The sequence below is a fragment of the Gavialis gangeticus genome, unplaced genomic scaffold, assembly GCF_001723915.1.
Source record: "Gavialis gangeticus isolate Ggan-Ray unplaced genomic scaffold, GavGan_comp1, whole genome shotgun sequence".
In the NCBI taxonomy this organism is placed as follows: domain Eukaryota; kingdom Metazoa; phylum Chordata; order Crocodylia; family Gavialidae; genus Gavialis; species Gavialis gangeticus.
In genome coordinates, this window is record NW_017729031.1 from 109013216 (window position 1) to 109028771 (window position 15556).

General features: G+C 47.1%; 1 protein-coding gene across 2 annotated transcripts in view; it reads right to left on the reverse strand.

Annotated features, from left to right (window-relative positions):
- TMEM98 (transmembrane protein 98) overlaps positions 1–13705 on the reverse strand; it is a 20128-nt gene extending 6423 nt beyond the window's left edge. The window contains exons 1-5 of one of the 2 annotated variants that reach the window (XM_019523561.1): positions 13530–13705; positions 6291–6500; positions 4131–4262; positions 1717–1750; positions 964–1079 (exon numbers count right to left, since the gene is read on the reverse strand). In XM_019523561.1, coding sequence (XP_019379106.1) covers positions 964–1079; positions 1717–1750; positions 4131–4262; positions 6291–6421 — 413 coding nt within the window. In that variant the 5' untranslated portion in view covers positions 6422–6500; positions 13530–13705. Of the gene's footprint in view, positions 1–963; positions 1080–1716; positions 1751–4130; positions 4263–6290; positions 6501–9892; positions 9999–13529 lie in introns of those variants that run through there. The other variant, XM_019523562.1, reaches the window with a different exon arrangement.
- Positions 13706–15556: the final 1851 nt, after the last annotated feature.

Consider the following 15556-nt stretch of genomic DNA (forward strand, 5'->3'; position numbering starts at 1 on the left):
CTGGAAAAGTTCTCAACATCTACAATTGGGACACAGTTTCCAGCAGATCCCAACTCTCATTGGCCATGTAAATGGAAGAGGCCCCATGAACAAAAGTGCCCCACACCAAGCAGCTCCCACTAAGAATGGGGGGGTGGTGATTTAAAAAAAAAAAAAAAGATCTAAGTGGTTTAGGAACAAGTCCTGCTGGAGAGCAATAGGGTTCTGAAACTTGGAATCGTGTAAGCATCCGCAGCTAAGCATTTTTCAAAAATCCAGTCACTTACAGTCCAGGCCCAGATGGACCCAAGCTGTTTTAAGTATGGAGCCTCAGGTGTTGGTGCTGGGCCCTTGGGAATCAGAACCTGAGCTCATTTAACAATTTGTCTCTCTCTCAGACAGCATTAGCTTCCCACTTGCTGGCTGAAAACCAAAGTGTTGATTTTGATCTTTAAATCCTTGCATCATTTCAGCCCCAGCTGTGTGCCAGGAAGGAAACGTCACCCAGTGCTGCCAGTTCTTGTATTTTCTTCTTAAAGCCCCAGCACCTGGAGTCACATGAGACTATTCATTTCCACTGAAATCAAGTATGTTTTTAAGCAGCAGCGGCTGCAGAGAAGGTCCTGAAAACATGCCCTCTACAGCCACAAAGACCAAGGAGGCAAATCAAAGCACCTTGGGGGGTCAGACCTGATGATCTGTTTAGGTCCCTTCTGACCCTAAGTACTATGATACTTGATGTTTATTATTTATTACAATCTCATAATTTTTAAACCATCCTTAGGAACTTGGGGGTCTAGTATGATTTCTGAATGCCTGTGGTAGGTAATGCTGTGAAGCAGAGTTCATCCACATTGTTAATTAGGAGCACTGGCTAAGGTTCAGCATTTTTGGGGATAGCATGTTCATCTGAACTGCAGGCCGAGCTCCCCCTCTACCTGTTAGTTTACTGACTCAAGCTCACCAGAAACCCTCTCCTCTCACCTGGGGCTAATTCGCTTAGCAACCACAATGATGTCATTCAGGCTGGTTGGAGACTTCATTCTGGCTCCAGAACCCATCGTCATCGCTACAAGCTTTTCTGTCAAAGTGTGGCAAATCTACGTACAGAGGAGGAGAGGACAAGTGACCGATTCAGGCTTGACAACAAAGGCTCATGGTGGAAATGAGACTGCGGCTGTGATTCTAGGTAAACCCTCAGCCTGTTGTTTAGTCATAGCGGAGGTAAATCAACCCCCTCTTCTCATTCACACCAACTCATTTATTCTAGCATGTGGGTCTCTGGGAGGAGTGAGATAAGAATCGTATCACAAACTTATGTCATAGCAGCAATTGCATACTCGGTAGTGGCAACAACTGATACACTCACAGATGTGTAACATGGCAGTCTGTCTTTTTAAGAGGGAACAGTCAACCCTGTTGAGAAAGCTCAGCTGTGCAGCCTTTGGATAAGTAAGGAGTGCCCCACTGGGAACTTTAAACCCTCCCAGAAGAGTGATCACAGGAGAGAATCAAGCAAGCAAGTTAGCTAGCTGTGAGGGTAGGGTCAGAGCAAAAGGGGCTCCATTTCTCATGTCTAGGACAGGGCAAAAGGATTTGGTTTGATTTGATTTATCTAAGGCTGTGCTTTGCTTGGGAGGACTGGCTGAGGAGCTCCTGCAGAAGCCAGCAGGCAAAGCAACCTGCTCAAAGGTGCTTTGTTTTCCTGGTATAAAAGTTCTGGAGAGGATGAGTTACCTTCAGGATAGCGATGCAGTGAGAAACCAGGCCCCTGGGGAGAAAGAGAACAGCAGTAACTAAGAAAGATGTCTGGCTTGTCATAGCCTTTTCTTCATTCCATCCTGTGGTGGAGACTTAATCAAATATGCATTTACCATGGGATCTACTGACCAGAAATCACTTCAGACATTAGTCATTTTTTCTCATTATGTTACTTCAAAATCCAGCCCTGAGAGGCCCAGCTGAAAATAAGGCATATACCTTTAACAGGGCTGGGAAACAACCAGGGGAACAACTTCTTTACCTATAATAGTAGCACACTGTCTCCCCCTGAAAAGCTACAAAAATTGAGACTGAACTTTTCTTTGTGGTAAAAGTTTGATCTCAATAAGAAGTTGTGGTCTTCCTGCTAGAACCACTGCCTACAGGTCTCAGGGCTGTGCTGTGCAGGAGATTAGATAAGGGGGCTGTCTCATCTGATCTTGAAACGAACAAATCTGATGGCTTATTTAATGGCCAGTTGCTAGAATCTGTGATCCTACCCTTTGTTAGTCATATATGGGGTGTCTATTAGAGTGACTTTCACCAAGAGCTCGTACATAAAAGGTTAGCACATTGCAAATACAGGACAGTGGAGTCAGAAGCAAGACCTTATGGTTTTGCACTGTACCAGGGAACAGGTAACTGTTGTCAGAGTCCCGTTGTATTTGTAGGTGCAAATTAAATTCCCACTTCCTAACCTCACATGCCTCTGGTGTACACAGTTTTCAGCTATGTGTATTTAAGCCTTCCTCAGAGGCTCTGGGTTTTGGCTGCAACCAAGGCCGGAGACTTTGAGTAGGGTGTGCCAGTGCTTCTGTTGGGACTTAAAGCCAGAGGTTCCTAGCTAAAGGGTCTTGCCCTTCTGCTCAGGGTCAGACCAAATGCCATATTTGGGTCAGCAAGGAATTTTACCCCATGGTCAGATTGGTATGGGGTGTAGGGGTTTTGCCCTTCCTCTGTAGCAGGGGCATGGCCCTCCACCTGGGATCTCTTGAGCGTATATTAACAACTTTTTACAGAACAGGGCACTGACTGCTATTGTCTCCCTACTTTACCTCTGGCAGGTTAGGATGTTACGTGTTCTGTTATGTTAGGGTCAATGACAGTTTTATGAAATGTTTACATTTTGGATTTTTATGGGATGGTTTTCATAGGGATGATCCTGCCTTAGGCAGGGGTTTGGACTAGACAACCTCTGGAGGTCCCTTCCAGCCCTGCTTCTCTGTGATTCTATAACATATAGCTGCTACCATGTTGTGCAACATGCACAAAAGTAGTCCCACAGACCAGCCTGCACCAGGGTTCTTCCTTCAGGAAATCAGGATCCAAAATATTGTTGTCTGGACTACAGCAACACTTAAGGAGCAGGGAGAGTGCCCACCCATGGACAGATCTAGGATTTTAAAAAGAGTGAGGTGCAGTTGGTCACACAACATCACACTGAACTGAAAAGAACGTGTTGTTCCATGAGAAACTAGATGCTTTGCTATTCAGTTTAAGTGCAAAGAACCAATAGTATAACAATTGGAATGTGCACTATTTGCTGGATTATATATAATGCTAAACACAACAAACTAGGCAAAAAATAATCAAAAGATAGCACGTCATTAGTCATGTAGTCATTATAGTTAAACAAAATCTAGCCTTCCTGAGCATCTTGACAGTGCCTCCATTACTTCACTGTCAATCACTTCCACACCTAAGTTAATATTACCACATCCAAATGAAAGTTTTTAGCATGAACTAAAAACAGTCTGCAGAGCTGTGAAATAGAAGAGAGATGTTACTAAGAATGGTTAACAGACAGCAAAATTGCAGAAGAAAGGATAGTTTGATTAGTGGAATATCAAGACAGTTAAAGGATAGAGGGTCATTAACATCTGTTGAGTGGAGAGAGATTAGCAGAAACGAGAGAGGTGATAATGAGCCATGAAGTCAATTGACTCTCTCAACACTGCCTGAATAGGTATACTACTGTCCCTCCTAGGCAGCTGGCTTTAGAAGTTTGGGTGGAGCAGGAATCAAAGGGGTGGGGGGTGAATTGCATCACTGTATCTCCTCCTGGATCTGCCCCAGTGCCCACCCAAACAGCTGGCAGTTTAATTCAACAGGACAGCCAAAGAGAGGAAGAGAGACTTGTTCCAAGTCATCCAGTAGCCCTGTGGCATAGCTATACATAGAAGAAGCACTACCCCCTGAGGCCAGACCAATACCTGACCCCCTGCCAGCCTCACTGCTGACTAAGGTGGCTCCAGGTAAGCACATGCATGCTCTCAATGCAGTGCCTGGGCTCCCAAACTTAGAGCACAGTGTTGTGGACAAGGACAAGAGCAGCAGAGTCAGGGAGAGATTTCTAAAGAGAATGTGGGAAGGAACATTGCATGTCTTACGAGGCATCTTCGATCCAGTCCTCATTCTCCAAAATGGCCTCGATGTGTGGGTTTGTTATCACAACATCATCCAGCTCCAGCTCTGAGGGCTCGGACTGTGTCTCCATGGCACCAATAAGGTCAACGATAGGCCTGGAAGGACAGGGAAGATTTGATGGAGGGGAAGTAGTTGGGATAGAAATAGCAAAAGGGGAATTTTTTCTAAAATGCATACAGGGTGAGAGTGCCTCCTCAAGCTAGGCCCCCCCAGTAGGATATTTCAGAGCAGGGAAGTCAAACACACCCCACCCCTTGTGGACCACATCCTAGACCACAGGGCTTCTTGTGGTCAGATCCAGTCTCAGCAGTGGCAGGACAAGGGGCAACTGCAGGGCGTTAAGCACAGCCATTGCTCACTCCCTGCCACCAATGTGTGTCAAGAATAGAGCTCTGTGCCCTGGATTTTGGTGTCATGGCTCCAGCCACTTGCCCCACCGCCAAAATTCCTGGCCCCTCTACCTGCTCCGTAGGCCACATGACATGGTCCCATGGGCCACATCCAGCCCAGGAACACCCAATGGGAACCAATCGAGTAACTCCCTAAGTACATTTAAAAATCTGGCACTTGAGTGACTGAGTCTCACTGATTCAAAGTGAGTTGGATGTCTAAATGACTTGAAAAATGCAATCCTAAATGACTAAGTCACTTTGAAAATAGGAATTAGGCTCCTAAGTCATGCTTGTACTTGGAGAAGTTGTCACCAAGCGTGTTCTGCCAGAATCCTTTATTTTTAGTGGTTATGGCCAAGATGTTCAGAAAAGCAACTAGTGACTAAGGGTGCTGGACTTCCTGGGTGCTTTGCCCAAGATACCTCCCAGGGTCCTGTGTGTCAGAGGACTGCCTCTCCTGATATACACGATGTCCTAAGGGTGTGAAGAATCTGGACCTCCAAGCTCTGTGTTTAATTCTCTATTTGAAACGTTTGAGGCACTGTCATTGAATCCTTCTGGCTTCCCTCCCCACTGGTATCTTGTTCAATAAAACCATAGAGTTATTGAGTCTTCTTTGGCTGAACTGCTGATGTTGTAACAAACCATGAGCGATATGATAGGGCTAAGCAGCGGACTTACACTCCTTCTCCCAAGGTGCATTTAATGCCACCTCTGAACTCTCCAGACAAGATCTCTCAGAGGTGCCCAACCTGCAGATATTCTCTTGGACACTTGTCACTTCCGTTCTCTTCTCTTCTATCTCAGGTTTTGGACCAGAGCCCCATGCTCCGATCTCTGATGCTTTGAGTTGTGTGTTAGATGCTATGACTAATGTTCCTCACATCCCGTTTGATCTTCTCATTCTCTAGAACCATATTGCATCTCCACTGGGGGGAAAAAGGAAATGCGGAGAAGCCATGTAGCCTGGGGTTTCAAGGAAGCCTAAATGAGTTAGGTGCCTTCATCCTAGTGATTTTCAAGATAAAGTTGTCATGCCAGTTTACCTTTGCCCCAGTAAAAAGGGCCCTTATAAAAGGGTCTGCTCCTTTCCCCACACAGTGAAGCTCTTTCATCTACTACTCTACACTAGCAAGGTGTTGTGTTTTAACTCTGCTGGGTGTGGTGAAAGCAGTGCCACTTCCTAATGTAGATATTGCTCCTGGCTGTATTTCTGCCTTAGCTCTTTGGCTATTTCATTTTCAGCCATCTGCCATGAACTGATTCTCATCTGCCATGTTGGATCACAGCCTTCAGAAAGCAATGACTTGCCAGCCATGTCTATACGAAGTCCCTGCCAAGGCCAAGTAGAGGGCATAGAGCAGTCCTGAGCACATGGTTCAGCATTGCAACCAGGCTTCTTGTTTCAGGGAAGCCTGAGAGCAGCACAGGGGCACACATGCAGGCCCTTTGCTCTGCCTAATTGCTGGGGTCTGGTCCAGGGGTGAGGGGAAAGGGCTTGTTTTTTCACAGTGGTGCTGTGCTCAGTGGGGAAGCAGTATACACTTGACCCCAATGACTCAGGCAGGCTTGAAAGACTGACCCGAATTGTTCCTCATGGTCTCTATAGGAGCTCTCCAGACTCACTTCTACCAGCACTCACACACTCCTCCCTTTACCCCATTCCCTGCCCTAATTCTTTCTCTCCTCTCTAGCAGTGATCTGCCAGAGGAGAAGGGGCTGGATACTCACTTTGTGTCATAATGGTGCAGGAGGTCCTTGGGCCGGCAGTACCGCTGTCTACACACCACCACCAATGCCACAAATGAAGCCAGGAAAATAGTAGCAAGCACGCCGATGGCAACGATGACAACAGTCTCCATGGCTTCTCAGCAGCACGGCAGGCTGCAGTCAGAGGTGCATTTCCATCCCACAGGTCAGTTTAGAAAAATAATGCTTAAGCTGGAATGCAGTTACACAGAGTGAAAGCCCAAACAGTGAATGTGAGAAAAAATTACAGCCCTGGACATGATCAGGGAAACTTTGCAGAAACAAATGCAAAAGGTGTGGAGTGGGGGGAGAAGGACTTTTTTTGTTTAACTTTTCAAGCCTTTATTATATATATAAAAAAAAAAAGATGAAAGTGAAAAAGTACACCCCCTCTCCACCCTCCCCCGCCCACACAATTCCCATATCCCCAGAGACTGAAACCCCTCCCTTCTCCCCTATACCCCTCATGTGGTTACACAGTTAGGACTAGGTATCCATCTTCCACTTTGCAGAGTGCCCCCTTGATGGCCCAGCGCAACACAAAATAGTCCACAAAAGAGAGGGGCAGGGGAGAGAAAGCAGTCAGGGGGAAATAAAAAGGAAAATCAGTTCACAAGCAGGTTGGAGAATACTGTTCCATAATTTCTTCCCAGTTTCAAAATGTGAGATTTCTAGCTTCAGGATTTCATAGGCTCCATCTTGGGCTATGTGCAAGCAGGGAAAGGAGGGGCCCTGCCACACGTTTCCCATTTCAAATTCCAAACTTCAAAGAAACAACAAAATTTGAAACATTTAGGCAGCTCTGATGAGCCAGGCTGAAGTACACAGACAGACAGGAGCATCTGCCCAGGAGCTGAACCTTACCAAATAGCAGCAAGCCCAGAAACACACAAATAGTACAGTTGTTTCCCCATCACAAAGGTTTATTGCTTACATTAGAAGTAGCACCTAGAGACCCCAGCCAAAATCAGAGCCTCAGCATGGTAGGTGCTGTACAGACCCTGTGAGACCATCCCTGTTGCAAAGACCATATTATCTTAATAGACAAGACAGAATATAGAGAGGGGCGGGGAAAAAAAGATAGTGACCTGCTCAAGGCCACTCGACAGGACAACAGCAGAGCTGGGTGTGGGGTCTCTTGTCTCATGGGAAAATACCCTACCCACTAGACATCACTGCTTGTCACAAATAATAAATGGTTGCAGGCACCAATCAAGCATTTGGATGTCTATTACCTCTTCAAAATATTAGTGATTTAAAGAGTTACAGAGCCAGGAAAATCAGCCTTACCATTCCAGAGCAAGTCATTGATACACATGCATTCATACAAGAGTCATACCATAACCTTAACTCTGCCCAGCAGCATTGGGATCCTGTACTGTTCCCAAAGCACTGCAGCCTGTTATCTATGTAGAAGGACAGTTGTATGTTCAAAGGAATGACTAAGGCCTGCTCTACTTTTAGGATGCCTTGTGGTATTGTTGTTGTTGTTGTTATTATTTGTAGGGCAGCCGTGCTTAGGAACGCCAGTCATGGGCCACAGTCCTTCTGCGCTTGGTGCTGTACAAACACAACACAAAACACAGGTTCCTGCCACACAGAGTTTGCAGTCTAAAACAAGGGTACTCAACCCCTGGCTTGCAGGCCAGATATTGTCTGTGGAGCTGTATTTATCTGACCCCCAAGGCTCCCCACAAGCCCAGAAGTTTGGCAGTGGAGGCATAGTGGCTGCTCATGGGCCAGAGAGCGTGCTAGATTGGGCACCGGGCCCTGATCCCAACATGTGGGGCCCAATGTGACTATGCAGACCCAGGCAGAAGGAGAATGGGGCCAATCCAGGTGCACACAGACCGGGCAGCAGTGGCCATGGACCAGCCCTGCACCACACATCCAGCTCACGGGACCCAAAGCTTGAGCACTGCTGGTCCAAGATAAGAGAGCACAGGTGGATGGAGCAGACGGACAGGAACACAAGGAAACTTTAAGCAGGGCTCTCAGCACAGTGACAGTCTCATGGTGTCAAATCTTTTTGAGTCATCATGGAAAAGATGTGCTTTAAAGAGGGCTCTGAGGAAGAATAATGCATTACTTGCATGGTTGTTTATGGGCAGCTCCCCCCAAGCATAAGGGGCAGCAGGAAAGGGAGAGGTGTTTGTGTGAAGATCTAACAAGCGAACGATGCTAGTGACCCACTTGTTAGATCCCATTAGGTTTGAGCAGATGTGGGGAGCTAATGTTTCAGTAGCAAATGATAGATGCTGGGGCAGGTCATGGAGATCTCTGACAGAGAAGACCAGCGGTTCACATCTGAGGTGAGAGAGAAGGGGGTGCCTGTGGAGGGTGCAGAGGGAGGCATGAGCCAGTCCAGATAATCAGCTGGAATGGTCTCTGCAGCAGTGTGTTGCATGGGAGTGAGCAGGGAGTGCTGCATGTATCAAAGCTGGAGAGAATCACAGAATCATAAAAAACAAAAGGGTTGGAAGGGACCTCAGGAGGTCATCCAGTCCAACCCCCTACTCCAAACAGGACCATTCCCAATCATATCATCCCAGCCAAGGCTTTGTCTGTCAGGACACTACAGCAACTGAGATGACAGATGGTGAGAGCCAGGGTGACAGTTTTCACTGGTGGAAGGAGAGGAAAGGCTGAATCATTAGCGATTTGTGCAGGAAGACTCTGTGAAATCAGACATAGCCAGGGTGTCAGCACCTAGAGACAGAGGTGCAAGTCAAAGAGGATGCATGTTAAGGGCCCAAGTGACAGGCAGAGTGGTCATGGGCAGCTGGTGGAGTGATCCAGAGCTCTGTTTTAGCCACATGCTGGCTATACACCCACGTGGAGTTGTCCAGGTCAGGCTGAGAGTTTGGTCTAGACGGAAGGAGACAGGTCTGCAGCAGAGAGGTAGGTCTGTGAGTCACCAGCACAAAGAGGGTAGCTGCGTGTGTGTGCTGGCAGATGAGACGAGGCTTACAGGAACAGGAGAGGGGGAGCCCTGCGGGACTCAAGAAAATGCTGCAGGGGGGGATGCTGAGGAGGAGCGTGGAGAGGAAGCATGGGAACTAGTAGAGGCCGGAGCCATTAAAGGACAAGATCTCTTGAGGAGACGAGCGTGGTCAAGAGCATGGACACTGGTTGATCAGCCAAGGAGGATGAGCTAGGAACTGGGATTCTGAGTGTGTGCTGGGGAGTGGGGCACAAGCCAAGGGCAGGTCACTGCTCAGGGCACAGGACACCCAGAACCAGGCCAGACCCACAAGCACAGAGATGCCCAAACCAGGAGGCACAGGGACCCAGGGGATGCCCAGGCCTAGCCCATGGCCAAGGTGCACTGGGACCCAAAGTGCATGGGGCATTCAAACTGCGCAGCGATGCAGCAACCCCATCCAGGCCCATAGCACACCATGCTCCTTCAGGTGCTGTACCGGGAGTGTAGCCAAAGCACAGGGAGCCTGGCTTGAAACCTCAGTGCCTCACAGCAGAGCAGCTTCCCATGGCAGTCAAACAGGTCTGTCATGCAGCTGTGCAGGAGGGGGCAGGAGGAAGGCAAGCCATTTAAAGAGAAATAAAGCTGTGGTGCTTCCTACCTGCCTGCCAGAGAGCACTCGCAGCGCATGAGCAGCCAGGATTGCCGTGCTGGTCCTGGATTGGGGACGCCCAGCAAACACTCGGAGCTCTGCACGACCTTTATCCCCACCTACAGCAAACACCCTGGGCTGGGCACTCCCCGGGAAGCTGGAGCTCTGTCGTAGGCAAGTCACGGGGAGTGATTCTTCCACGCACTGTCTCACCGGTGCCCAGTCCGGGGCACCACATTTCAAGAGAGACATGCCCATGCTAGAAAGAGTCCAGAGGAGAGGAACACAACTAATTAGGGGCCCGGGGAACACAATATATGAGGAGAGGTTGGAAGAACTAGGTTTATTTAGTATGGAAAAGTGAAGACGGACGGGAGATGTGAAAACAGAAAGGGTTGTCAGGAAGAGGAGGGCGATAAACTATTCTGTGTCCACAGGGGGCAGGGCAAGAAGAAATGAATTTGAAATGGAGATAGGGAAAAATAAAGTGGATGTTAGGGAGAACTTTCTGACTGCGGGTGGGCAAGCGCTGGCACAGACTGGCTAGAGGCTGGAAGCTTTTAAGGGTGGGTTAGACAGACGCTCGACTGGCATAGTTGAGGCAAGGCTGATACTGCCCTGAGCAGGGGGGTTGGATAGGATGCGCTCCTGAGGCCTCTTTCAGCTCCGGTTTCTGTAATTTAAGATTCTCCACTCCTCCCCCAAATCTGCCATCTTTGCTGAAAGGAGCCAGGCCTGTGTGTGGGGGAAGGGGCTGCTCAGAGAGGAAACGCAGCACTTTATCTGTCTGCAAGAGCCTCCCTCTGTTTAGTGAGGCCCACCTCTGGGAAGGGCTCGAAGCCTGCTTGCTCTTCACTTGCAGGACCCATTTTCGCCCTATGGCACTGATGCCCAGTCCGGGGCACCACATTTCAAGAGAGACATGACTGTCGCCCTATGGCACTGCCCGTTCTCGTTACCAGTCTCTCCGTGCTTGGAATTTTGTTTAAACCCCGATGGCTGGAGAAGCCTCTATGAATGCAAGGAGGTCTGTGGGTTGTGGGAAAGATCTTGAAAAAATGATGCCCGAAAAACTCATAACTTTGCTGAACACTGAAATCTGGGGACTTCACACAGATAACGGTTTCACAGCTCGTTACAATTTGCCCGTTCCTTGTGCTAACCTCTCTGTACTCCCCAGATTATAAAGACCCTCTTCTCTGTCAAATGGTCTTATTCTTTTATGTAACAAGGTGGAGTTATTTCAATTGCTCTTGACTTGGTCTGTAGTTATTTCTGATAACAACTCTTTGTCCCACAGGCTAACCCCCCTCTTCCCAGTCTTCAAGGGATGTAATGGAGTGAAACCAAAGTCATGGCATTTAGCTTCGGCTATACCTGCTTCTTTCCCAGATTTGAGGAGAGGTATTTTGAACCCTCCGGCTTGTCTAGCATCTCCCCCAGCTATACAGTTGGTCAAGTGAAAGATATCACCAAGCAAAATCTTGCTTCCAGCACCAGCAGCTAACAATCCCCTCCCCCCACCAGTTCTTTTAAAAATCTCATGATTTTTAAGCCAGTCTCATGATTCCCTGAGGTCTGGCTCATGATTTTCACCTCCTGTGACTGGTAATGCTGCCTTGCTTCCTCCAGAGCACAGCCCTGCAATGTCAGTGAGCTCCCCCGGGGACTAACAGTCCAGCCACAGTGGTGTTTCAGTAAGAGCAGCAGTCCACAATAGCTTTTCTGTAGCAAAATTAGTTCCCATTTCCGCATTTGCATTTGCTTCAAACTTTCACACGTGGGCCTGTAATTTCCCAGACTACGTTGTTCCCACTGAAGCGTTAAAAAATTTAGTTAACATTTCATATATTAATTATTATTTTTACTTTAAAAAAGAATCAGAGAAAGCATTTCAGAAGTGGCACTTGGCCCTGTACTTGCGATGCAAGCTGATGGAAAAGTGGTGGAGCAGAGACAACCCTCTTTAGAGGCAGATTTGAACACAAAAGCCAGATCTGGAATGAAAGACTGCAGAGCTCCTTCAAACCCCACACAATCCTTCTATTTTTCCTTATAGCCTGGTGATTAAGGTCAGAGGGGCTTCAGAGGGGGCTACTCACATGAGTGAAGTTAAATCTGCAAGCCATTAAAGGCAACATTTGCCACAATCACATTCTGGAGCGTAACAGCCTGGTGGGTCCAGTGAAGAGGGGACTCTGCCAGGACCCAGGAAAGCTGTTTTTTCTCTTGGCTCTATTTCACAGCCTTAGACCAGTCACCTCCCCCTTGCTGTGCTTCTGCTTTCCCTCCTCTTCTTTGTCTATTTACCACAGGGATGATACTCTCCCTTGCTATGTATTTGTACAGCACCTAGCACAACTAGGCTCTGATCTCAATAGAGTATCTACAGTGCTATAGCATAACCCATAATGAGAGTGCTCAACCTTAGTATTTTATGCCCCAGGTGCTGAAATAAGTAACTTTTAACTTTTCCCAAACATAATTTTCTGCATGGATCCATACTGCATTGCCTAGGACTGTGCACTTGAACTGTAATCCACATTACTGTACAATGGGAGGAGTATTATGGCACTGCCGCTGCAGAAGAAACTTGCACTGTTCCCTAACTCACATGAATGCTGTCTCATAATGTGCATCAGTGTAGTTTTAGGGTGTCTAAATCCACTTTTATGATATTCCATTTAAGACAGTACAACAATCTTATTGATATGTTTTTTGCCTGCAGTCCTGATAAAAAGCTGCAGAGAATAATCCAGGACAGTATGTTTCTTTCAGACCTGAGCCTGCAAGCAAAAGGGGGGTTATTCACGTGCATAAATTTACTCCTGGGTTTCCAAGATTGGACCCCAGCTGCTAAACAAATCCAAACTACATTACACATTTGAATTTTCTAGATATCCTCCACCAACAAACCCAGCAATCAACCATACTGGTGTTTTGTTGTAGCCAATTTCCTAGAAGCAAATCCACAGTGTAACTGCAGTAGTTTATATAAGCATCTGGCCCATCAACACTGTTCTTCCCTTGTGATTTGAAAGGATCTCTGACATTGTAAGTTTACACATTGCCTTTGGCATAATTCAGTTTAATTCTAGATATAAACCCACTTCCCCATCAACAAAATGCAATTGCCTAAGTCTGGAGAAAATACTATCAGTAATACCTTGCCATAAACTTATGCTAGCAGAGACCTAGAGGAATAAAAGTGCCCAGAAAGAAAAGAAAGGAAAAAGAGAAATCAGCCTCGCCTTTTTGCAACTGGAATCGATCACTTATTGCTGAGGAATTTTGATTTCACCATGGCTTCTCAAGCAACTCAGAGGAGGAAAAAAAGCAGTCTGTAGAACAAAAATCTGCCCTTTGAATAGCTGATTTTTTTAATAGGATTAAATACAGATCTGGAACATCGTCCCTGTTCCCAAACTGTTCACAGAGTGAGAAACACGGCTTAGTGTTAGCTGTTTGTTTTCTGAATTGGTTTCTTCTTTAAAAGGCTGAATCTAAGTTGTAAAGTTTCTTAAAGTATTGTCTCCCAGACAGCCCCAGAAAGAACAATTCAGAGCAGCTACCAGACTGAGCCTTTCCCTGTAGAAGAAAAAAAAAATTGGAGACTGCTCTCCACCCTGGATCATTTTACAGTTACCTGCAAATATTGTGGGTTAGACAAAAGGGTCCAATGTGCCAGCGTTTGTTCTTCAAGTTTCTCTCCCTTCAAACAAAATGGACTCCCAGATCCTTAGGCTGAGAGCTGCCTAGCCCATTATCCTCACGGTGTGCTCTGGCTTGTTAGCATTCCTAGCTGGTGTGCTTATGTGTGTTAGGAGTAAAACTGAACAGACTCCAACCTGACAGAGCAATGATTAGTATGTGGGCTGAGAGTGCTGTTGGTCAGCTGCTTTCTCTCCATAGGGGCACACTGGGATACAGCCCCAGACAGCGGCAGAGGCATGAGAAATTAGTCGACATGGCTAGACAAGCAGGAAAATCCCAATTAAACAAGAAAAGGCACTTTAGAGTCCCATAATTGAACTGAGAGTCTATCTAGCCCCCCCCCCCCAGTACTGTAGCACTTTTTGCAACTATCTAGTTGGTCTAATAAAAGATGATTACTTTTGCCTGCAGACCAACCCGGCTCCAACCTGAATCTCTGCTTTAAGAGAGCTTACCTTCTGAACACCTCTCTGGGGCTAGACAGTGTTTTTACCCCCATTTTACAGATGGAGAAGTGAGGCCCAGAAAAAACAAGCAATTTTCCCACCTTCGTTGCTTATACACACGAACTTCAAACCTTGCCAAGGGACCAGATAATACTAATAGTGGTATTCAGTGGATGACAGCAAGGTACAACTCACTGGCTATGACTGATAGTGACATGAATGGGGTCCCCAAGAGCTCGGGCTCCTCTAGATCAGCAGCGGGCAATTATTTCGGGTGGAGGACTGCTTACTGAGTTTTGGCAAGCCATTGAGGGCCACATGACAGGCAGCCAGGGGCAGATAAATATTAATTTTCTTAATTTTGGGGGGGGCCCTGTGGGCCAGATAGAATGGCCTGGCGGGCTGCATCCAGCCCCCGGGCTGCATTTTGCCCACCCCTGCTCTAGATGCACTGCAAAGGCTGTTGAACCCAGCATTTGAACTGTAGTACTCCAGGTGATGCAGCCCTGGGGAAGGACTGCATTGTTGTTCCCGTTAAGACGGTAAAGGTCCCTGGGGAAACCAAAGTCATAGCCATCCTCACTCCCTACGGACCACTTCCTGCCTTATATATACTGTTTCTCTCAGCAGCACACTCCAGGCCCAAGTCTCAGCGCTTGCATTTGCTCCAGGAAACATGAGATCATGGAAACACCACCCTGAAGAAGATGAGGACTCTCTTTAGCTTTGCAGAAGCTCCTCTTCAACACTGGCCAGCACATAAATGACATTTTGTCCAAATAGCAGATGGTTGGAAGTTGGCTTACAATGAACAATGAAGGTTTCCGTTCCTTTTGAAATGTTTTGAGCTGGATCTTATTAAGGGTTTAGAGGCCTAATACAGAATGAGGTGGAATTAAATTGCTTAAATCCAACATTACAAACCAAGCCACACCCTTCTCAGCTGCCACCTCAGCCTGGGTTCGCCTTAACTCACTAGATGCCTCTGTGTTCGATGTTAAAACTCCCCAGGGAGCTCTGCACATGCCCAGAGCTGCCCTCAACTAAGTAGTTTAGCACTTTGTTCTGCCTAAGCCCGACTGGCATCCCACCGCTAGCCAACAACATTGGCTAAGTCCTCTGTGGGGCCCGGTCTAGTACACTAGTTCATAGCAGACACAACACATATGGGCAGGATGGTGAAAAAGCCATTTTCTTTTTGAAATAGGGCTAGAGGAGGTGGTGCCATTACCCACGTTATATATACTAGATGAGTGGCAGGAACACTCTTCCAGAAAGAGGGAGGCCTGGGCTAGATCTAGGTCCTCCTCAGCCTGAGAGGGTTAATCATAACCCAGAAGAGCGCCCTAGCCAGTATACTGGGGTGTAGGTTGTAGCCGTGTTGGTCAAGGACATAGGCAGACAAGGTTCTTTGGGTGAATCTAATCTCTTTTATAAGACCAGCTGAAATAGTTGGAAAAAATGTTTAGCAAGCTTTCGGGTTTAAAACCCCTTTGTCAGGCTGAGGAAGCCT